Raw genomic sequence first — 23,945 nt, 5'->3', positions numbered from 1 at the left:
GCCTCGTGAGTTCAAGCGATTCTTCTGCCTCAGCCTCGTGCTTAACTGAGATTACGCATGCCCACCACCATGCCTGGCTAATTTTTGTATTTTTAGTAGAGATGAGGTTTTACCATGTTGGCCAGGCTGGTCTTGAACTCCTGACCCTCAGGTGATCCTCCCACCTTGGCCTCCCAAAGTGCTGGGATTACAGGCGTGAGCCACGGCGACCAGCCAAACATGAAAGCTTTTCCTCTCCACAGAGCCCAATGAAATGCTGATTCTCACCACAGCCCTGGGATACCATGGGATGCAAAGGCATCTTAGGGCTCTGCTTCTCAGCTGGGGAAGGACTCCAAAAGGCAAGGTGATGAGCTCAAATTCACAACAAGTTCAGATTTTCTGATTTGCAACTCTGTGCACTTTCCTGCATTAGTTCTCTACGGTGAAATCTACCCTGAAGGCATGTTCTGCCTATATGTGTGGAAAGGAGGCCAGAAAGTTTTTTAAAAACCAAAATGCGCACATGTACCATAAAACCTAAAGTATAATAATAATAATAATAATAATAATAATAATAATAATAATAAAAGAAAAAAAAATTCTGAAAAAAAAAAAAACCAAAATGCTACATGGTAAATAATAAAGGAACAGCAGAGAAAAGAGTGTTGGGGCTCAGAGGAGCAGACTGCACAATTCAGGGCTGGGGCAGGTGAGAAATTATGGAGTCAGAAAAGAGCTGTTGAAAACAGGGGAGCTCTCACCCTTAAAAGAGTCAAGATATACACAAGAAAAGGAGCAATTGTGGAAATTCTAGATCAGGATGGCAAACATATGGCTTGGGGCTGCTACTCTCTTTCACCCTACCCTGTCACCCGGCCCCCATGTCCATGACAGACATCAATAATCAATCATGGGATTCTTTCCCCTTGATCTCAGGGCCTGACCAGAATCCACTGTGCACAGTGCGCCAGGCTTCCTCTACCAACTTGTAGGAGATGGCACCAGAGGAAGCCTGTTGCTCCTCCTCACCCTGCCCTATTGCTTCCCTGGTGGCCACAATTTATTGTGCACTTCCTGTGTGCCAGGAGTTGTGCTGAGCTCTTTACACACACCTTCCATTTAATTCACTTACCATATTCTTGGGAGTTAGGCATCCTTCTGTTTTACACATAAGGAAAATGGGGCAGAGAAGTGTTAAAAGCCTCATAATGCAGAGCCAGGATTCAAATCCAAGCCCACCTGTCTCCAAAGCCCAGCCTGGGAAACTGCTAGATAGGTGGGATAAGCCAGTATGGAAGAAGGCCTGTGGTTGGGGCCTTGTTTAGGCCTGAAGATCAAGACTAACTAGGCTGGAGCCTGAGGTCCAGAGAACGGAGGACACTAAAGATGCTTTTGTTTGTTCATTCATTCCTCAACCCACGTTTATTAAGTCCCTGCTACATGCCAGACACTTTGTAGATGCTGGGGGTACAGTGGTCAAACAAGAGAGACAGAACACCTCACCCGCAATCAGGGGAGACTAACAAATAAGCCAGTCAAATGCATTCTATGTCAGGTGATGTATGTGCTAAGGGGAAAAATGAAGGCTAGAGAGTGGTGGAGAGAGCCACATAGAGCTATATGCAGACTCAGGCCTAGGAGAAAAGGGAAGGGATGACTCAGGGGCCTGAGATTCTTGGAGTGACTGATGCATATTGAGGTAAAGGCCCTAAGGAGTTGGGTCCTGATGCTCTCAGGGAAAATAACGCTGGTGGGGGGTGTCTGTGGTGGGGGAGGAAGGAGGGATTGCCAGGAACACATGGAGTTCCAGGGGCCTTCTTCACTCTGACAATGACAATGTGGCCGAGGGAGGGGGCAGTCTTACCCAGAATACTCCTAGCTCCTGGGCTTTCTCGTTACTCTGGCAGATGTGGGATGGAGGCAGAAAGTCCCACTCATGCGTCATACATTTTTTGAGAATATAATGAAATAAATTTCGCCAGGTGCAGTGACTCAAGCCTGTAATCCCAGCACTTTGGGAGGCCGAGGCAGGTGAGTCACCTGAGGTCAGGAGTTTGAGACTAGCCTGGCCAACATGGTGAAACCCCATCTCTACTAAAAATATAAAAATTAGCTGGGCGTGGCCTGTAGTCCTAGCTACTTGGGAGCCTGAGGCAGGAGAATTGCTTGACTCTGGGAGGCGGAGGTTTCAGTGAGCCAAGATCACTCCACTTCACTCCAGCCTGGGCAACAGAGTGAGACTCTGTTTCAAAATACAATAAAATGAAATAAAATAAAATAAAATAAAAGCATGACATGTTAAAAAAAAAAAAATACCGGGCTTGGTGGCTCCTGCCTGTAATCCCAGCACTTTGGGAGGCTGAAGCAGGTGGGTCACCTGAGGTCAGGAGTTCAAGACCAGCCTGACTTACATGGTGAAACCTCATCTCTACTAAAAATACAAAAATTAGCTAGGTGTGGTGGCAGGCGCCTGTAATCCCAGCTACTCGGGAGGCTGAGGTAGGAGAATTGCTTCAACCCAGGAGGCGGAGGTTGCGGTGAGCTGAGATGGTGCCACTGTACTTCAGCCTGGGCGACAAAAGCGAAACTCCATCTCAAAAATAAATAAAAAATAAATAAATAATTTCATTCCTCTGCCCACTGCCAGTATCCAGCCCCGCTAATGAGGCTGGGGTGAGGTGGGGGTTAACTTTTTAGCACCTGGGCCCTTACGTCCAGCAGGGCCACAAACAGAGTATTTTTGTGCCAGTAACAGTAGAAAATATGGCAACTGGTGTTTGCCACTATCAATGAGGAACTTGGAGTTTCATTGAAGGAGCAAAATTGTAACCACCCAAGGGGTTCACCTTGCCTGCTGCCTCGACAGAGCCAATTGATCAAGACAGGGGACTTGCAATAGAAGAAGAGTAATTCACGCAGAGCCGGCTGTGCGGGAGACTGGAGTTTTATTATCACCCAAATCAGTCTCCTCGAGAATTCGGGGAGCAGAATTTTTAAGCATAACTTGGTGGGGGGAAGCCAGTGAGCCAGGGGTGCTGCTTGGTCAGGGATGAAATCATAGGGAGTCGAAGCTGTCTTCTTGCGCTGAGTCAGTTCCTGAGTGGGGCCACAAGATCAGACGAGCCAGTTTATCCATCTGTGTGGTGCCAGCTGATCCAGCAAGTGCAGGGTCTGCAAAATATCTCAAGCACTGATCTTAGAAGCAGTTTAGGGAGGGTTAGAATCTTGTAGCCTCCAACTGCATGACTCCTAAACCATAATTTCTAATCCTGTAGCTAATGTTAGTCTAGTCCCCAGACAAGAAGGAGGTTTGCGATGGGAAAGGGCTGTTACCGTCTTTGTTTAAACTATAACTACAAACTAAGTTTCTCCCAAAGTTAGTTCAGCCTACGCCCAGGAATGAACAAAGACAGCTTGGAGGTTAGAAACAAGATGTAGTCGATTAAGTTAGCTCTCTTTCACTATTTCAGTCATAATTTTGCAAAGGCGGTTTCAAAATGACTATCCATGAGTTTGTAAAATAACCCAGGATGCCGTTGTTCATAGCACACAGCCTACTGTGTGTCTAAGCTGATAATCAGCTAGACTTTGGGGAGAGAAAAATGCCAAAAGAAAATGGCCTTGCCCTGCTAGAGCGTCTTCAGGTCTCCCTTTGGATGCATGAGCAATATGGAAGGGAATGGAGAAGGAGGAGAAAGAAAAGTCACCCTCCATAATTGGGACAGGGTTCGGAACTCTTGCAGCCAATTCTTTCATGCTGCCTGGCCCCACCTGCCCCGGAGACTTCTGGTGCTTAATGGAGGCTTTCTTGTGGCTGCCCTGGAACTATGAATGGGCCTGCCTTGGATAATTTTCCCTCCAGGCACTCTCTACCTGGGGTCTGTGAACACCCTCGAAGTAGTATCCACCATGAATTGTGTGAATAATTACACATATGTGCACATGCATGAATACACGGACCCATGCATATGTGTTCACAGCGTTCTTCAGATGTGCCCATGATATCTATGCCAGTTACAACTTATTACTTCTCAGCTCCATATTCACCCACTAATACCTGCTCTGTGATAATGGACAGGATTCCCATGAGCATTTCTCCTCTACACTGAGCATAAATGTGAAGCTTTCTCAGTGGAGGGTGCTGAGAGAACAGTGCAGGTGAAAGGAGCTTCTCTTCCTGGGTCTGGCTGGTGTGAGGAGATCCAGTGGTACTCTGCTCCAGTCATGTGCCCAGAAGGTCCCAGGCAACTAGTCTTGGCCTGGCATGGTGATCACCCTCTTAGTATCCTCCCAACACAGGCACACACGATCCATGCCTTCTGTCCATACTGGAGACCCAATCATTCTACATGCTCATATACTCAACCCAGCAGTGTGGCTCGCATGGCCTGTGGAGGTTTGTTTCCTGCTTGTCCAATAATTGCAACCAGCTCTAGACCATGCAACCCAGCAAATCTCTCTGCCATGTAGGGGGCTGCAATGATACCTTCTCCAACAATGTCTGATCTCCAGCCTGAGGAGGGGGCCCCATTCCAAGCTTGTCCTTCTTGGGTACTGTTCTCCAGCTGTAGGGAGAGTAGCCCTATAAGGTTCTCTTTACATCATATAGTTGCTCTTTTATCATAGCTGAATAATTCTTTATATTAAACTTCCACTGCATAAATCACTTGTGGTTTCTATCTCTTGATTGGAACCAGTCTCATACAGTACTTGTGGCCCCCAAAATATTGAGATCCACCATACCTAGTCCCGGGTAAAACAAAATATAAAAACTCTCAGCTCATTGCCTAGCACATAGAACACAATCCATTTAAGTAGCTGTTACTACCATGTGTTGGAGATGGAGGTCAGTTGCCGCATAGGGTCGGCAGCTCTGCAGAATCACCTTAGATGTTCCCTCTTGCCTGTTTAGCTTGAGCTGCATTCTTTCTGGTATAGCAGTAAAATAACAAGTAGCTAAAGCTATCACTTATGGAGCACACACTTCATCTCAAACAATGGGCCATGAGTTTTGTATGCACTATTTGCCCCATTTTGCAGTTGTAAAAGATGAAGATTAATGAAGTTGGAAACTTGCCCAAGTTTTCACAGTTGACCCTGGAAGAGCTGGAATTTGAACCCAGGTGTATCCAATTCCAAAAAACCAAAGTCTTCACCACCACAATATATGTCTTCGTAGCATTTATTTCTGAGTCAAGCTCTGTGCTAAATGGTTCACAGTGGTTATGTAATGTGTTTCCTGTCACAGCTGTGTTTGTAAGCAGTGATTTGTTCCTGTTTTATAGATAAAGAGACTAAATGTCTCAACCAAGGCCTCTCAGTTAGTGAGAGGTGGAGACAGGATTAGAAACTTGCCCCCGACTCCAGAGCCCACACTGCTAATGTCTAGTATACTGCTTCCCTGGCTCAAATAATAGAAGTGATCTTTGGGGTGTGAATGTACCTACCCCTGGGGACTGTGATGGCTGAAACAATGGAAAGCACATGGCATTTGACTCACATGCAGTTCCTGCTGCTCCCAACAATGCCATCCATGTGTGTTAATAAAGGATACAGAGCTGGTGAGGAGAAGCATGTAGGTATAGGAGCAGGTGTGCCATGTCATCACCCTAATGTACCTAACCCTAATCCCAATCCTAACCCTCAGGGGCAGTGATGGCCTACCGGCACCTGCATTAGGCTGGTTTGGAGGATCCATGTTCATCGCCAACCCTCCTCTAGGGAGGGGGTTCCCTGACACTCAACATCTAGATCTGCCCATGGCAGATCGAGCCACTACGGCATCTTGCCTATATCCCATGCTCTGATTCCACCTCACCAACTGTGCCAACCCAAGTGATTAGCCCTCTTTGTGTGGGCTCATGGTTGTTCACTGATTTGGCTCTAAGACCCTAGCTGCTAAAGGGGAGAGGGATATATGACACATTATGAGATCCAGAATATTTGCAGGTTGCTAAGAAAAAGCACAACTATTCCAGATACTGAGGACCAAAGAGCATATTCTCCTCTAGGTGTTCATAGAGAGGCTTTATAGAGAAGCCACATCCTCAACAATATCCCTGCAACAGATAGGGATCAATGTTCAAAATCATGATTGTATAATGTGTATCATTTCCCTCAACCAAAGCACAAAGCATTAAAAGTCATTCTTCAAGGAGTCAGTGGGAAGCAGTCAAGCTCACAGGTTCATGGCTCTGGTTAAATTGGTAATAGATTTAAGAATATTTGTCCAGAGGATCAAATACAACACGTACTCTGTAGGCACTTATCCATGAGTAGCATTTCTCTTAGCCAAGCTTTTGAAAAGTATAGTGTGGCTCTGAGGTTGAGATTCTACTTGGAATGCTGGAACTTTCCATTGCCAATTAAGAGACGAGCCATATACCTTAATAACAAACTGAGCTGTGGCTTGGAATAGATCCTTTTATGAAAACTCATGCACCAGAAAGAACATTCCTCTCTTTCCCTGCTGCCACCAAGTTGTGTGGAGGTGGAGGCTTGAGATAGGGCTTCACCTGTAACCCACCGTCATGGTCGAGGAAGGCATTGCTGCTGGAGGTGTAATGGACATTAATACTGCTTTACAAGAAGTGCTGAAGACCGCCCTCATCCATGATGGCCTAGCATGTGTAATTTGCGAAGCTTCCAAAGCCTTAGACAAGCACTAAGCCCACCATTGTGTGCTTGCATCCAACTGTGATAAGCCTATGTGTGTCAAGTTGGTGGAGGCCTTTGTGCTGAATACCAAATCAAACTAATCAAGGGTGATGACAACAAGAAACTAGGGGAATGGGAAGGCCCCTGTACAACTGACAGAGAGGGGTAACCCTGTAAAGTGGTTGGTTGCAGTTGTGTAGTAGTTAAGGACTATGGAAGGAGTCTCAGGCCAAGAGTACTTGGACTTCTTGCATTTGAAGAGTACTTCAAATGCAAGAAATGAAGAAATAAATCTTTGCCTCACACATGGAAAGAGAAGAAAAAATGAAAGAAAGAGAAAGAAAGAAAGAAAGAAAGAAGAAAGAAAAAAGAAAGGAAGGAAGGAAAGAAAGAAAGAACAAACGAACGAACGAAAGAAAGAGAAAGAAAGAAAGTATATTTCTGAAGAGAAGGCCAACCCACATCCCCTCCAAAGTGCGTGAAGGGAGTCCCTGCAGGCAGAGCCAAGATTCTCTTCCGGAGGAAATTTGAGAGTTCCCTAACAAGGCAATGAATGAGTGACTGATTCCCCACAATTCCGCATCATAAAATGCAACAGCAATAAAAATTAGCCCAGAAAAAAATGTAAAGCAGGCATGTAACCATATATCCTGTGTGGCTACACATACACATATGCGCTTGCACACACACACACACACACACACACGCTTGCAGCACATCTGATTTTGAGCAATAAGCCCTGTTAAAACTGGTTGAGAGAGAACTCCAGTTGCTATCAGATCTCTAGCTGGAATGGCTTGTCAGAATGTGGTACCCCAGTGGGAGACAGAACCCAGGAGAAAAAGCAGGTTTAGAGAGAAAAAGTTCATTTCTTGACATGATAAATTTGAGTTACCCAAAGTAACTAAATAAAATGATTTATTGTTTATTATTATTTCCTATAAATCTCCCTAAAGTTGGAGGATTTCCATTAAAATGATTATTTCTGATCCAGATTTGGTAGCCCTTGTTTCTGGAGGTCATTAGATAGCAGTATTCATTGTCTACTAAAACTACTCCTAGTCCATGATACCCACATCAGGTTATTTGCATCTGAGAGAATGCTTGACCTTCTGTGCTCCAGTGCAGAGCAGGGTGGCAGGGCCCTACCATATGCAACAACCTGCAGGGCACAGATACTGATCCTTTGAAGCTGATGCTGGTCAGTAGCCTGCACTGTGCCTAACAGTTGTGCGGGTCCGTAGGAAACAAACTAATGGGCTATCTCAATGTGGTTTCAAGTTAAAAATAAAAGGATCCAGGACACATCTTTGTTTTACCCAACTGGAAATTACAAGAAGGATAGTTCATATTTTTTGCTTATATATTGTATCAAAGGCTGGAAAAGGATCAAGAAAAGTCACAAACCATTTAATATGATTTTTGGCAGGCATTGTCACACGATCATATAAATTATAACAGTTGACTGTGTTCCCAGTCTGTGAGCTGTGAATATAGGTCAGGCTTGCAAATTATTAAGCAAAGCCATGCAAACGGACGTTGCTTGCACATGCTAGAATAGGACGACTAACTCATTCTGGTTTGGCAGAGATTTTTCTTATTTTAGTACTTGTCTTAATCCATTAAGTGTTGTTATAGAAGAATAGCTGAGGCTGGGGAATTTATAAAGAAAAGAGGTTTATTTGGCTCACAGTTCTGCAGGCTGGGAAATTCAAAAAGTATGGTGTCAGCATCTGCTCAGATTCTGGTGGAGGCTTTTTGTGCTATGTCATAACATGGTGGAAAATCTCAATGGTGAGTGGACACGTGGGAAGAGACAAAACCCGAGGGGCATCCTGGCTTTACAACAACCCATTCCTGCAGGAACATTCCCATGAGAACTAAATCCAGTCTCTTGAGAGAGCTGCAGTGCACCAAGTCATTCATGAGGGATCTGCCCCCATGACCCAAACACCTCCCACCAGGCACACCTCCCAACACTGCCACGTTGGGGATCAAAGTTCAACATGAGTTTTGGTGGGGACAAAATCAAACCATAGTAGTACTGACTGTCCCATGTCCTGTGAAACCTCTCGGTCCCTGGCAAGCCAGGAAGGTTGGTCACCCTTGCTGGAGGTCTTCCTCCCAGGTGATGACCCTTAGCTGTGTATTCACATTTGGGGGTGAGGCACAAAACACTGACTGCAGTCTCTGCAGGGGAGCGGAGCTTGTTGACTGATGGAGCTCACCACAGAGTGTCTGAGCATCAGGTCAGCTCCTCATTGAGGAAACCAGCACACATCAGCCACTGGAGGCCCTTTGTCTGGGACGTTCCTTTTCTCCACAAATGAATCCTCCGGACTCTGGCCTGTAGATTGTAAATTAGGTTGCTCACTCTCTGGGGACTGGGGTCCCATCATTCAATATGTAGACTGTGGCTTAATCCTTGTGTTTAAACTTGACCTTACCTCCTCCTCCCAAACCTGTGTGGCTCAGACCTCCCATTCTGCAGTTTCTTCAGTTCAATTTAAATGACAAATAACTCTCCTTTCTCACCTGGGTGGAGGAGACCCCTGGCTGAAGAGGGTAGAGAAAGTGGCCTAGAGTTCCCACTTATGCCCCTGTTTTCCTGTTTACAGCCTCACACTGTACCTCACCTTTTTAAGTGTGGATCCTTTCTGAGTCTCTGGGGGTGAAGTAGGGAGAATCTGTTGGCTTCTTCTTATTTTCTCCCTCTGGGGCATCCAAGTGAGAACACGCACCATTCTGCCAAATTACCACTCCTTTGTATACTATCTCCAAAATATGTGTCGAAATTCTTGGTTGCTGTTTTCTCCTCTCTTGTCCCTATTATTCTTGAAGGATTTTACCTGTGCTCTTCCTCTACTGCCATTTTATTAGGATTTGGGGAGGGAGAGGAAATAAATTTGTGTTGCGAATCAACCATGTTTCATTGGACATCCATTTCTCTAGCAGTCTCTTTTTTGGTAACACCCAGTGGGTGGATGTTGGCACTTCTGGAACTATCTTCCATGTCTATTATCTTTTCTTTTCTTTTCTACCTTCTATTTATTTATCCAAGTCTGCTGTTTTCAGGGAGGATTCCAATCTTTCAGTTCACTAATCAGCTCTTCAGCTGCATACATTCCACTCCATAGTTCATCCACTCAGGTGGTTTTATTTGTTTAAACTATGAATTTTTTTTTGTTTTTTATTCCCATGATCAGTAATATAAAATGAACACATTGTTCACCTCTAACATCCCTAATTGATTCTTTTCCATCTTTTCTTATTTGAGAATATTCATTATACTTACTTCAAAGCACATTACTGGTTGTCTATTTGTTCTGTTTTATCTTCAGATCTGGAGCCAGACAGCTGAGGTTAATCTGTGGCTTCTCATGTTAAGCTATGTGACTTTGGATGAAGTTACTTAATCACTTGACACTTTAGTTTCTTCATTTGTAAAATGGCAATAAAAATAGTCCTACCTTAAACTCTTATAAGGTAGGACTCTTGTAAGGTATTCATGTGTCTATTGCAAACATAAAATAGTCCCACTTTATGTCTGCAATAGTGCCTGACACATAAACACTCAGTAAATATTAGCTATGGTTATTATGTTTCCTCAGGTGGAAGTCTCCCTTTCATGGTGGTGCTTCTCAAATGATATTTTTTGACAGTGAACTCATCTTTACCCATGAGATTTTCTGCAAGAAATCTGCTGACCTAGCTTGCTGTGAGGGAGGGCTGGAAATCGCTGGATGAGCTTGTGCTCCATGTTGCTTTCAAGGAGAGTGCAGAACAGGCAGAGGCACCATCAGGTGGACCAGCTGTGCTCTCACAGCTGGTCTTTGGGATGTGGCTGCTACTTAACTCTTCCTTGGCTTTGCCAGCCATATGGGGCCCTGTCCTGTCTTTCATTCCCTAACACAGCTCATACCAGGAGACAGACATCTGTCCTGGTCATCTTGTCTGCCGGGGTGGGGTTGAGGGAGATATTCAGGGTCAATTCATCTAGCTCCTTCCACGGGGATACTTGTTTAACCCTCTGTCAGTAGCCCTTTGGTCCTGTCTTGTTCCAGGCATTCACCACCTCTGGGCATGGAATGCCTTGTTGCTGCTCCCACTGCTGTAATATATACTGTAGTATATACACGCAAGGATACATGTAGTGTGTCCTTGGCTGCTGCTCATGAGCTGGGCTGCAGTATCAAATCAGATCCTGTCTGTTTTTGGCTTCTCAGAAACGTGTCAGTGCTTCTGATTCTCTGGACATTTCCTGTTAACTTTTTGAGAACACTGATTTTTTTTCTTCCCTGTCATTTCTGGAGGATGGGCCTGGGTGGAGAGATGGCAGCATGTGCTCAGTCCACTATCGTGAAAAGGGAAGTCAGAGAATGTATAGAAAAGATAAGAAGTAAGCAGAATCTTGGAGAATGAGTAGGAGCAGCCAAAGTGAAAAGAGGAGAAAATGCCATCGTAGGCTGGGGAGATGGCCTGAGCGAAGGTGTGCAGACAGGAGACCACAGGGTAGGGTGAGGGGACACAAGCAATGCAATGTTTCGAGAGAGGCAAGACTTGTAAGGGAGAAGCAGGGCATGATAGTCTTATGTATCAGGTTAAGGGGTTTAACTTTATTCTGGAGACCCTCTGATGGTTTAAGAAAGTGACATAGGCTGGGTGCAGCGGCTCATGCCTATAATCTCAGCACTTTGGGAGGCTGAGGTGGGAGAATCGCTTGAGCCCAGGAGTTCAAGACCAGCCTGGGCAACATACTGAGACTCTTAAAAAAAAAAAGGAAAGAAAGAAAGTGACAAAGTCAGATGTGCATCTTGTCTACTGTGGAAGTTAGATTTGAGGGGGTGAGACTAGGGCCAAGAAGATCAGTTAGAAAGCTCTTGCAGAAGTCCAGGCTAGAAACTACAAGTGCCTGAAAATTACCACAGCAGTATGTAAGGGATGGAGACAAGGAGTCAGATTCAACAAATATTCAGGAAGCAAAATCTATAGATAAGGAGGATTTTCTAATACTGTTTTCTTTAGATAGCATAGAAAGATACTTCAACCTTCTTCCACTGTGACCATATGCTTCTTTTCTTTTCTTTTCTTTTTAATTGCATTTTCTGCTTAAGTCGGCCATATGCTTTTTAAAAATTTGCAGAAGTTATTTTGACTGCAGATAGTTAATCCCATTGGTACTAGCATGTAAATTTTTATGACTATAGTCAAAGTTGAAAATATTTCTATCAAGTTTCATATATGAGCTATAAGATTACTGGGCATTTTAAGTTTTCTGTGCAGTATCTAATCTTAATAATTCTTGAATTGATAGAAGCATTATCCAGTTTGTCATAGATGGTCTTGTTGTAATAGTAGATTGAGTTTTATGTTGTCTTTGTAGATGTTAGTATTTCATATCAAGTTATAAAATTTAATCTTTCTTAGTGTGCACATCTAGAACTTGTGGACTTTGTCGGGATAAAATATATCAGACAAGCTAAGATGTAATCAGATACAGTGAGATGTGTAAGACATTTCATTTCACACAAAAGCATACTTCTATTTGCAATACTCCTCTAGTTCTGCCTTACTACACAGGAGCTCTAACAAAATACATTTACTGAAATTGCTCAAAAAAGACGTATTTATATGTCTGTGTTATAAGTGTATATATTGCACTATTGAGTATATTCTCTACAGGAGAGAACTTCCATTTTAAATAGGCATGGATGTGAACACCCTTACATGCTTAAAACTCCATACATATGATGGGGGAGAGAGTTTTCCATAGACTAGTTTCTGGCTCCATACTTGTTTCTCCTCCACTGCTGACATATTTCTGAAAACAGGTGCTGGGGAAATTTTTATTATTTAGATATCATCTCCGACCCTGCTGGCTGAATCAGAACAATATTCCTGGAAGCCATTCCTATGCTGGAAGTCTAGCAGTAATGCAACCACACATAGAAGTGACCGTAAACTACATAAAGCTGTCTCATCCCTAGCCAGATCCTAAAAATACCTATGACCACTCCAACATGAGGGGCATGAGGAGCAATGAGATGGAGGGGAAATCAGAGTGGAAAGAGTCAGCCATCTTAACTACAGTCAAGTGCTGCACGAGGACTTTTCAGTCAATGACAGACCATATGAGACCATGATGGTCAGGCAGGGGCACATGACAGGCCGGCAGCAGGGGCAGGAAGGACTAGCAGCTCTTCCCTGACTAGCAGCTGGGGTTCTGCCTCCACCTGCCTCCCCAGGACAGAAGCCAGATGAGCTGGACCATGATGGTCCCTTCAGATTATCATACTATATTTTTCCTGTACCTTTTCTGTGGTTAGGTATGTTTAGATAGACAAGTACTCGCCATTGTGTTACAATTGCCTAGCATATTCTGTACTGTAACACGCTGCAATGGCTCATAGCCTAGAAGCAATAGGCTATACCAGGCAGCCTAGGCATATAGTAGGCTCTACCATCTAGTTTTGTGTAAGTACACCTGATGACGTTTGCACAACAACAAAGTCACACAAGGATGCATTTCTCAGAATGCATCCCTGTCGTTAAGCAATGCATGACTGCATTTGCCCTTAAAATAGCTTACTTTTGCAAAGTCTGTAAAAACATATTACCATCTCAAACATTGCTAAAGCCTCTCCCACCATGGCCTTGTAAGGAGCCCATGCAAGCAAAGGGCTCTGCAGTTTACTGGTGAATCCTTCTCTATTGACAGCATTTGAAAAATGATTCTGGCAGACAGAAATCCATTTGCTATCAGATCTCTACCTGGAATGGCTTGTCAGAATGTGGTACCCCAGTGGGAGACAGAACCCAGGAGAAAAAGCAGGTTTAGAGAGAAAAAGTTCATTTCTTGACATGATAAATTTGAGCTTTTGAGGGCTATCCTGGCAAAGGTACTAGTAGGCCGGTATTTATTGATACATCTGTAATTCTAGTACCACCCTCCTATTAAAGAAAATTCAAACAATCTAAAGGAATGCAGGGAAAGAGAAAAAAGAAACAACAAGAAAGCATATTGTACATGATACTCAAAATTTCAGCCACTGGTGTGGCCTGTTTGCTGACTAGTTAGAATCTCGGAAAAGGTCCTAGAGGGTCTCCCTGTGACAAGCATTAACCATTTTTTGCCAGATCAGAGGAAGGTCAGGGTTGGGGGCACTGTGGAGGTCTCAGGGGAGCGGCTATTTACCAAGAAGGATGGAAGAATTCCAACTTGTAATAATTTATAGGGTTTTACCGATGTGTTCTAGAGCCTGCTGCTGGTTGTGTGGCCACATGGCTGGAGATAGAGTCCCAGCTCTGGCAGAGGAGGAGGCCTGGGTTGGGTTTGCAGGGGCTGAGTTCCTCTAGCTCAGGCCATATAGGTAGCACAAATTCAATTTTTTATATCTACATTAATACTTACAATTTTTATGTTAACGCAGTCCCCTATACAACCAAGTGTTTTCAGTCACAGTTGTTTCAGATGAGTGTTTATTTGAAGCTGGAGCCTTTATTTGCTCATAGTCACTGTCTCCTGACAAATAATCCTCCAGCACTCACCTAACAGGTCCTCTGAAATTAGTAGACTTGAAAGCATCAGTAACACACCAGTTGGTTTCAGAAGACCCTACCTACAGTTGGGAATCTGACAGGTGCATGATGTGGACTCTCCACAGGGCTCACAGGTCAAGGAACACGTGCTCCCCACCAGCAGAAGGCAGGCACTGGACTGGTGCATGCGGAGTGGGACCCTGTTGCCTTGTAGGCGTGGGACATTTCAGCATGGGTCAAGTGTTCCCCACACCAGTCCCTCTGCCAGGGCCTCACCTGGATCACCCTAATTTATTGTCTTTTCAGCTCAATGAGGTAGATACTGTTGGCATCCCCTGGTTACAGACCGGAATCTGAGGCTCCAAGAGGTTTAGGGACGTGCCCAATGGCCTGCCCATGCTGGAGTCCCTCTGTCTTCTCCAGAGCCTACCCTTGCCCCCTGCACTGCTGCCCGGTGTCCTTGTCCATGTCAGAGTCTGCTGTCCCCTCCTTACTGTGTGCTTCCCGCTTCTAGGCTGGCACAAGGTAGGTACTTGGGAAATACTGGCGAAAGTTGGAAGAAATGAATGAATGAAGGAATGAAGTCTACATGGTTGAGGAGGCTGGGTGGCACAGGCTTAGGCCATATTTTGGAATAGTTGAGCCTTCTTGAAATCTAATATCTGCCCCCACTTGACGGTTTCACACAATTCCTTAAATTGTGACTATAGCGAAAAAAGAGATGACCAATCCTGAGGTGATGATTTCCCTTAATAGCCCCTTGAGATATGACCCCAAAGGCTCAGCTGGAGCTGCAGGGAGATGCCAACCGCATTGTTCACTGCCAGCCTGTAGGCCCAGAAGGGGGTGTTGGCAGAGAAGGAACCTCCCAGCCCAGGAGTCAGACTTTCCACTGGGAGCAGCCTGGGAAGCTTGCAGTCAGCTGAAAGTTCTCTCCCAACACAGTGTATGTGGCAGATGTGTTCCCTAACTCCCGCAAGGTGACTTCAGAGCAGCTGATCTGGCTTCTGTCCTGGGAAGGCAGCTGGAGGCAGAACCCCAACTGTTAGCCAGGGAAGAGCTGCTAGCCCTTCCTGTCCCTGCTGCCTGCCAGCCCTATGCCTCTGTCTGAGCACAGCTTTGTCTGGAGAGCCTAAGCCCTGGTGGGGCTTTGTGCGTGTGGTTCTAAAGGTGTCTGAAGCCCACTGCCCCAGAGAGAGACAGACACCATGAGAAGCTCCTCTGCCCAAGGCACCATTCCTGCTTTGACAGATACTCACACTCCAGAAGGCTTGTCGGATGCGTGCCAGCCACATTTGGTCCTTTCCTTTGCTCCGGTCCCTTTGTCTTACCTTGCCATCCTCCCTATTTATTCATGGAAACACCGCTGGAAGCTCCCAGGAGAAGACTCACGCTAGGATAGGTGGATGCAGGGCAGCTGCAGTAGGTGGAAATGAAGCAAACCCAGAAGATTCCTAACCCCAGGCTCCTGGATGTCCTGCTGAGGGGAGGGCCAGAGTGTGTTTGAAATACCAGCCTCATTCGTGCTCATACACAGCATGCTTCAGTGGCCCTGCTCACCATACACCATACACCATCCACAGAGCTCAGGAAAGACTTCACATTCATTCGTGAGCCCAAAGGCATTGGGGTACAAGTCTGATGGGGTACAAGCTAAATATTGTCACATGCCACTAACCATAGGAAGTGTCTCCTGCCTCACCCAAAGCCTCTGCTTGTCCAGGCCCCTACAGGTAGGGTTGCCAGGTAAAATGCGGAGCACCCTGAGGAATGTGAACTTCAGATAAACATTGAATACATTTTTGGAATAAGTGTGTCCCAAATACTGCATACGACTCACTGAATAAACTACCTGTGTATCTGATATTCAAATTAACTGGGCGGCCTATATTTTTCTTTTCTTTTTCTTTTTTTTCTTTTTTTTTTTTATTTTTTTTGAGACAGTCTCACACTGTCACCCGGGCTGGAGTGCAGTGGCACCATCTCGGCTCATTGCAACCTCCGCCTCCCAGGTTCAAGTGATTCTCCTTGCCTCAGCCTCCCAAGTAGCTGGGATTACAGGCACCTACCACCATGCCCCGCTATTTTTTTTAATATTTTTAGTACAGACAGAGTTTCACTATGTTGGTCAGGCTGGTCTCAAAATCCTGACCTCGTGATCCACCCGCCTTGGCCTCCCAAAGTGCTGAGGTTACAGGCATGAACCACTGCACCCGGCCTATATTTTTATTTTTTAACCCAGCAACCCTAACATTACTGAGCTATCACCGGTGCAGATAATTGAGGAATAACTAATAGCTATTGTCCATGACTCATTCTTTGGTTCCATAGGCTTCTAACTAAAAAAAAAAAAAAATCTTACCTGGACTATTACATAATTACATCTGTTCAGGGAAGTCCCCCAGCATCTACTCCTGCAGATCTCAGGCACATCTTTGGTGTATCCACCAGAATGATCTTTCTATGCGAAAAATATGACAAGGTTAGGCCTAAATTCAATATTCCTTTACAGTTTCCTGTGTCTCTCATGGAGAACAAAAACAAAACCTTACTGTGTTCACAAAGGCTTTGTCCCTGGAGCCCTCCACAACCCTCCTGCCTCACCATGGTTCGCCGTAGGTTTCATGGCAGATGAGAAAGAGCGAACCAGAGAATGTCAGTGTGTGTTCACATCCCAGGCCCAAGATGGGAGGAGGGAAGGGGTGCCCCGCTCAGTCCCTTCTTCTCCCTCCTTAACTGAGCTCCTGTGGTGGAGCTATGAAATGAGATGGAAAAAATATAAATGTCATAAAAGGACAGATCAAATTTCCATCCTTTGTAAATATATCTATTTATCTATAAAATATAAAAGAATCACTGGCTGGGCAAGGTGGCTTATGCCTGTAATCCCTGCACTTTGGGAGGCCGAGGCAGGAGGATCACTTAAGGTCAGTTCAAGATCAGCCAGGCCAACATGGTGAAACTCTGTCTCTGCTAAAAATACAAAAATTAGCCAGGTGTGGTGGCACACACCTGTAATCCCAGCTACTTGGGAGGCTGAGGCAGGAAAATCACTTGAACCTGGGAGGCAGAGGTTCCAGTGAGCCAAGATTGTGCCACCACACTCCAGCCCAGGCAGCAAAGAGAGACTGTGTCTCAAAAATAGAAATAAAAAAATAAAAGAATCAATTATCTTAGAAGTATTAATATTAGGAAAAAAATGAGAATGCTAAAAGATGGTTGGGTATAAGATGAATAAAAAATAAATCAAGAGTTTTTCTCATAAACCAGCAATAATTAATTTAAAATATGATAAAATAGTAACAATAGCAAATAAATGCATAAAGAAAGTAAAAATAATCCTCACAAGAAATGAGAAGACATAAATTTTCAGAGTCTTAATGTATTTACTTATGAAGCTTGGAATACACGCGGTCCTGGATTTATGGGAGTTTGACTTACAATTTATAGACTTTACATTTGTCCAAAAGTGATGTGAATTCAGGAGGAGCCACACTTCAAGTACACATACAACCATTCATTCATGAGATAGTCGTGAGATAGTCAGCACCCTATTATAAAATAGACCTTGTGTTAAATAATTTTGCCTAACTGCAGGCTAACATAGGGTTCTGGGCATGGTTAAAGTAGTCTAGGCTCAGCTATGATGTTTGGTATGTTAGATGTATTAAATGCATTTTCCATTTAAGATACCATTTTGCAATGTGTTTATCAGGACCTAACCATATCATAAGTTGAGGAACATCTGTACATGCTTCTCCTTGTTTTTCTCTTAATTTAGGGGAAGGCTCAGTAATGTGTGTGCTGGGTCCCAAGCACATGTGGAATGGTGACCAGATTAAAAATTATCATTCAGAAAAGAATCAGAAATTATTCCCCTCATTCTCATCTGATTTTGTGGGTTTTGATCCAGAGCTTCTCTCTGCCCAAGAAAAGCAGTAAATCCACGAGACAGAGTGTTCGCAGGTGTGAGGGTGGGAGGAGTGGGAGCCTTTCTGGAGGTGGGACACATATGTGGCTGCCTCCTCAAGCAACCGGGGACATTGTCACAATCCTGCACAGCCCTGGGGTATGGGGGAGTGGTCCCATTTCGAGCCGACATGAGACTAGGATGGCTCACTGAGGCCTGAACTGAGCCCTGAGTGCCAACATTACTGCTGGGCTGCAGAAATCATTCAGGCGGCTGCACAGAGGACAGAAGGCATTATATCCCCACCCACAAGTGGACCACATGGATTGAAGATGCCCATGTGTTCTTCCAAATGGTGTCTGTGGCTCCCCATCCCCCTGCAGCATCATAAGGAGGAGAGCAGTTTGCCCCTCTCATCAAACAAAGAAAGCACATCCTGAGATTGAATTTTCCAATCTTGAGGAAAGTAGGGGCTCAGAGCCAGAGTTCATCTGATTTACAAAAACAGAAATGTGATGTTTCTTGGAACCAAAGCTATGGAAACTCATGTGAACACATTCACGATTTATTATGCTTAAATCATCTTTATTCAGCTCAGGGGTGGGGTGGCTGGGAGCATGAACTTCAGGTCCAGGAAGATGGGTTTGGATCCAGCCTTTGCCATTTGCTCTCTGGAATAATACTTAAAACATTTAACTCCTCTAAGCTTCAGTGTCCTTATAAAAAATGGGGTAAACAATACTGGTCCCATGAAATTGTGTGAAGATTGAATAGTACATAATAAACTGTATTAAAAGGGCTTGTCAAGGTGTGTGGCACATGGTATGTGCTCGTTCAATAGCCTTTGTGTGTAGTAATGGTTCTGGTAGTAATTTTGCTAGCTGGAGAGATGGTAATAATTGTGACAGCAACAAGTATTTTTATTCCCATTTCACAGATGAAGATATAGGCTCAGTGAAAATAAATAAATATCCCCAAGAGTCACCGGGTACCGTGCCCACCCCAAGACACATCCTAAGACCTGGCACATGTTAATTTTAATGATTATCTGGGTGAATGGATTAATAAAAGGGGAAAGTGGAGCCGGTGGTGTGGGGGGTGATGTGAATGCCCACCGAGGTCTGAAGTGGGGTGCAGATTTGTTCATCAGCAGAAAGTTACTCGGGTCATGTCTGCAGTGGGGGGCTCTTCCCTAGAGGCCTAGGCCGGCTGCCTCCAGGTCAGGGGGCTGAGTTGGCATCCAAAGACTCAAAGGAGTGAATCATACATGTCAGTCACAGGGTTGCCTTGGGCACCACCGTGCTGGGGCACCGCTGGGCCCTCTGACCACCTGGAGAGCCTGACCAGGCCTGCTACAGAGACCTCAGAGTGCCAGAGAATCTATACTGTGTCCTTAGCTCCACACAGTCAGGGCTTCCCTGAAGTCTGCCTCTCTCTGTCATTATGCTTGGCCAGGACTGCTCATCCTGATGGCACTGGGCAGGCAGTGGGCTGCAGAGGGAGAGCTGAGGGGACCAGGAGGCAGGTACTCTGTGTGACTTCGGAGGGTCTTTCTACCCCAAGACCTCACTGCTGCCATCTTTAAGTGAAGAAACTGGACCAGATGGGGAATAAGGAGGGCTCCATCTCATGCCGAAGGCCAAGGCTGGGAGTGGCTGCCTGGGGTGCAGTGCTGGGAGGGTTTGCAAGGGGAGTGTCAAGGCTGGTCAGTGATTATGGGGAAGAGTCAGGGCCCATCAGGGGAATGAAGTGGCTAAGGGTGCCTCTAGCCCTAATAGCCACAAGTGAATTCTGTTGAAAGGGAGTTCTAGCATCTCACAGACCAAGTGGATCCTGGGGATGGAAACCGAAGGCCAGACAGGATCCTCCCTGTCCCATGGCCTAAATTCCTCTCAGAACTCACAGATGGTCAGTCGATACTGCAGGCAGTTCCTGTCATTCCACTGCCCGTCTGTGTACATCTCCACACATTGCTCTTTTCCCCGACCTGCGGGCTCCCCTCGGTACCAGTTGGTGTAGTTTACAGGGGTCCCGTCTGAGTAGCGGAAATCTCCAGGGCTTGGGCCCTCAGTCAGGCCCACATAGGCATACGTATTGTACTTCTTCACGAAGCTTGCAATGGCCTCATTTTCCTCTGGATTCCTTGGGACAGCAATGCGGCCGCCTGCTCTGGCACATGCCTCCTGAATGGCATCAAAAGTGACGGACTGCCCATTGGTGGAGAAGACCTTCTCTCCTACTGTCATTATGGAGCCCTGCAGACTAAGGGCTGAGAGCACAGGAGTCCGGGTCAGGCCACTGACCACTTTGTCTCTAAGCCACCTCCCTCACCTGGGGTCTCTGCTACCAGATTCTCCCCAGTCTCTCCATCTCTGCCTCTCTCTGTGTCTTCTCTTCCTCTTCCAATTGCAGTTTTCTAAATTCACTTTTAGAGTCTTCTCCATTTATTCATTCACCTAAGTAACAATTACTTATTGCCAGAAATGGTGCAATTTCCTGGGATTCAGTGGAAAGCAAGACAGGCAGAGAACTTGCTTTCTTATGAAATGGGAAGTGAATTGTGTCTGCTTTTGTCTCCTCTGGGCCATTCAAAGACATCAGAAAAGCAAGCATCATTCCTTTCCCCAAGACCTGCATGTGCACGCTTGTTTGTCATCTCTATTCTAGAAGCTGGTGCTGAGAATGAGGGGAATTTGTGGGAAACTCCTACCCTGTGAGGCCCACGGGGTCCCCTTACCTCCCCTTGTCTGCAGGATTTGATGTCTGAAGTCGTGGAGTGTGGCTTGGAGCTCCTCATCTAGATGAGCTGGAAGCCCTGTGGAGAGCGCCCCATACAGAAAGAGGGGCAGGCCAGTGAAGACCCCCACTTGCTGCCACGTAGGCGTTTTGCCATCTGCAATCCTGGAACTCTGCCCATTCATTGCTGCTAGGCACTGCCTAGGCCCCAGGCTCAGAGGGTCCACGAGATTCCAGTGTGTCTCCACACCCCGTGGTCCCCCATTCTTTAGTGAAGCCTTGCCCCTGCTGCGATCCCCACCCCTTGTCCTCTTTCCTGCTCTGTCCCTCGAGGGGCTCTGTCTGCCCGCCTCTGTGGGGCAAGTCCCTCTCCCACACCCTCCACCAAGGGCAAGCATGATGCTCTCTGCACTGCCCTGATGGACTTACTTACCGCTCTGAGCTTCAAAGTTCCCCTCTGTCTGTGGGGCTCCTGGTCACACCATCTGCCTGGATGCCTGGTCCGCATTCACCCTTCAGACTTCCCCCAGCAACTCCATCCCAGGATGTGCCTTCCCTGCCTCCCAGTGCTGTCCCTCGTCTCACACCTGACTCAGTGTGTCCTCATCGGCGGTCATGAGGCATGGAGGACTTCCCACACCTGCCCTTCCCTGAATTGTGACTACACTCCCCAGACACCTCAGCTTTCTCCCTCAAATTCATATTCTCTTACTTAGGTTGAGCCAAATGCCCTTGGGGAACCTGTAGGGTTTGTCTGATCCCCATCACCCCTGTGTAACTTCAGGGTCGCTGTGCCCATGTTTCCACTGCCCACCTGCCCCACCCTGCTCACCTGGAGGGCCCCTCTCCCCAGGCTCTCCCTTCTCTCCATGCTTTCCAGGGACACCAGGGGCTCCAGGCAGCCCATCATTCCCAGGAGGACATGGCATTTCTCCAGGTGGACCCATGGGGCCTGCAGAGAAAAGAGACATGGATGTGTGGGATCAGTCACCCACAACTGGTTGGAGCTAGTGAGACTCGACGCCCATTATCACTGGGGCTGGCTCAGCTATCACTCCGTGGGCACTATGAGGACAGACTCTCCAGGATGCGCCATCGTAAGGGCCCCAGGAACCCACCAGCCCTGCAGGCTGAAGTCCCACCCAGCTTACTACAGCCCCCAGCTCACTATGGCCCACAGCCTAGGGGCCTGGACAGATGGGCCTCCTGAAAAGGGGTCTGTGTCCCTCAGCTGAGGGTGGGGTCTCCAGCACAGTACCTGGAGGGCCAGGGTCTCCTTTGACACCATCTCTCCCGTCCCTGCCTGGCAGGCCATGGGATCCAGGAGTGCCGGGGATACCGGGGCTTCCAACACAAATGTCCTTCACTTCGCACGCAGCACCAGAGGCTGCCGTCAAGGTGAGGGTGAGGGCCAGAGGGCACAGCCACATGGCTCTGGCTCCAGCTGCTGCTCCTGCAGGAGGGATGGCCATGAGCCCATCTGCCACTTCTGCCAACATCTCCCCCACTGTGCTCTGTCAGGACTCAGGAAGCTGGGCAGAGCCCGAGAGGCAGGGCGGGCGAGACCAGAGTGCTGGGAAGACCCGAAGCGCCCGGGAAAATTCCCAGCATCATCTGGCACCTGGCATGGCCTCATGCTTCAGGCCTCTGGCTGGAGGTTGTGGGGTCTCCAGGCTGCTGAGGAGGAGGAAGAGTAAGGAGCTCTGGGGAGCCCGGGGACCTGGGCTCCAGTGCAGTCTCCTCTCTGTCAGTGCCTCACTATGTTACTCTGGGAAACTGGCTTCACCTCTCTGACTTCAGCTGAATCTTCCGTGCTCTGCAGAAAACCTGCCCTGTCCTGCCCAGGCTGTTAGGAGGAAGGATGAGGTCACTCACTCACTGACTCACTCCATCTGTCCCTCATATGCCCAGTTACCTTCTTTTCAGGCTCCAAGAAATCAGCGACCTGAGAATGAAAAGAGATGAATGGGGCCCACAGCCTGGGCCCTTCAAGGTGATGATCAGGGGGGTGATGACCCTCTCACAGTCAGTGATGAGGTCTTCCTTCCTCTTGGGGTCTGTTCTCCCACTCCCCCCGCTTAGGCCCTGCTGAACCCTGTAGGGATGGATCTGGCCAAAGAAGGTAACAAATATGAGGATCTTTGCATGTCACCTATGTTGACTGTGCTGTGAAACACCTCCCAGTGGAAAATGGGGAGTTGCCCTCCTTCCCAGCCTGGGCCTTGGTCAGGCCTGTGGCTGCTGGGCTGGTCCTCTCTGCCTGCAATCTTCAAGCTAGAGAACACCCAGGGGATGGGGCTAAACTCACCCACACACAGAACCTCCAGCTGCTTGGGTCTCTGCCTCCAAGTCAGAGGGTAAGGTAGACAGCAGCATTTATAGGTGTGGGGGCTGCCAGGCTTCCTCCCCACTCCTGAGAGCCCTACCACAAAACCTGTGCTCCAGGCAGGAAATGGGCATGGTGTTTACACAGCACGTTTCCCCAAGAGCACTCAGGCTGGAGGATCTCAAAGGACCCTTGAGGGGAGCACAGAACCTGCCAAAGAGGAACTCCAGGTCTGTAAGAAGAGAAATCCCCCCCTTGGCTGAGGTCACCCACCCTGTCCCTAGCAAGCTCCTTAGCAGTGAAAGCCGAGAGCCCTTACACAGGCACTAAGGAAGCCCCATTGGGTTCCTGGTTTAGATTCAGACAATGAAGAAGTCACTGCTCCAGCTGAGGTTGGTCAGGTTGATCCAGGCCAACTTGTCTGCCCTGTGACCTGGCTCAGCCCTGAGCCCCAGGCCCCCCCACCAGCCTGTGTCCCTGGAGCCTGCAGCCGAGTTGGTGGGCACATGGGCAGAGTAGCAGGCAAATATGCTGCACGTTCCACTTCCCTCTGCCCTAGCCAGTTCAGCTGGAGGAGTCAGGGCAGCACCTGGAATGTCACGGGAGAGCTGCAGTTTCTGTCTTTGGTAGAACATCACTTTGGGTGATGTCTGGCAACCTGCAGTGTTGATTATGCTAAGTGTCCCAGTGATATATGAAGCCCTAGTTGTTGAGGTCCTGGTTCAAGCATCTGGATTAGGAGGGAATCTCCAACTGTGGAGGTGGTAATGATGGGAACCAAGACAGGAAAATCTC

At 46.9% G+C, this 23,945-nt stretch overlaps 2 protein-coding genes and 1 pseudogene across 4 annotated transcripts in view; 1 reads left to right on the top strand and 2 right to left on the bottom strand.

Annotated features, from left to right (window-relative positions):
* Positions 1-6,514, bottom strand: part of LOC100446733 (uncharacterized) — a 35,977-nt gene extending 29,463 nt beyond the window's left edge. Inside the window, 1 exon segment of the mRNA XM_063727235.1 lies at positions 6,509-6,514. Within this exon segment, the coding sequence (XP_063583305.1) occupies positions 6,509-6,514 (6 nt within the window).
* Positions 6,513-6,922, top strand: LOC112135156 (small ribosomal subunit protein eS12-like; annotated as a pseudogene).
* Positions 6,923-18,623: 11,701 nt separating this feature from the next.
* Positions 18,624-22,642, bottom strand: LOC100442206 (pulmonary surfactant-associated protein A2). Of its 3 annotated transcripts, none has more exons than XM_024254114.3 (5): positions 22,446-22,642; positions 22,083-22,277; positions 21,657-21,776; positions 20,826-20,903; positions 18,624-20,357 (listed from the first exon to the last, which is right to left on the bottom strand). In XM_024254114.3, the coding sequence occupies exons 1-5, from the start codon at positions 22,450-22,452 to the stop codon at positions 19,981-19,983; spliced, it is 777 nt and encodes a 258-aa protein (XP_024109882.3). In that variant the 5' UTR covers positions 22,453-22,642; the 3' UTR covers positions 18,624-19,980. The 3 variants fall into 3 exon arrangements, with proteins under 3 accessions (XP_024109882.3, XP_009243697.4, XP_009243700.4); XM_009245422.4 differs by having other exon boundaries at positions 19,981-20,357; positions 22,083-22,280; positions 22,442-22,460; XM_009245425.4 differs by having other exon boundaries at positions 19,981-20,357; positions 21,657-21,716; positions 22,170-22,280; positions 22,442-22,460.
* Positions 22,643-23,945: the final 1,303 nt, after the last annotated feature.

This window comes from Pongo abelii, chromosome 8, assembly GCF_028885655.2.
Source record: "Pongo abelii isolate AG06213 chromosome 8, NHGRI_mPonAbe1-v2.0_pri, whole genome shotgun sequence".
NCBI classification, from domain to species: Eukaryota; Metazoa; Chordata; class Mammalia; order Primates; family Hominidae; genus Pongo; species Pongo abelii.
The sequence above is the reverse complement of the archived record's forward strand: the minus strand, read 5'-3'. Positions and strand labels throughout refer to the sequence as shown.

What these genes read in the sequence shown, in the direction of transcription:
- LOC100442206 (XM_009245422.4), bottom strand. An exon ending in AGGAGACCCTGGCCCTCCAG is followed by an intron (nt 21,777 to 22,082) that starts GTACTGTGCTGG and finishes TTTTCTCTGCAG; the next exon opens with GCCCCATGGGTCCACCTGGA. An exon ending in TGGGGAGAGGGGCCCTCCAG is followed by an intron (nt 20,904 to 21,656) that starts GTGAGCAGGGTG and finishes CGCTCTCCACAG; the next exon opens with GGCTTCCAGCTCATCTAGAT.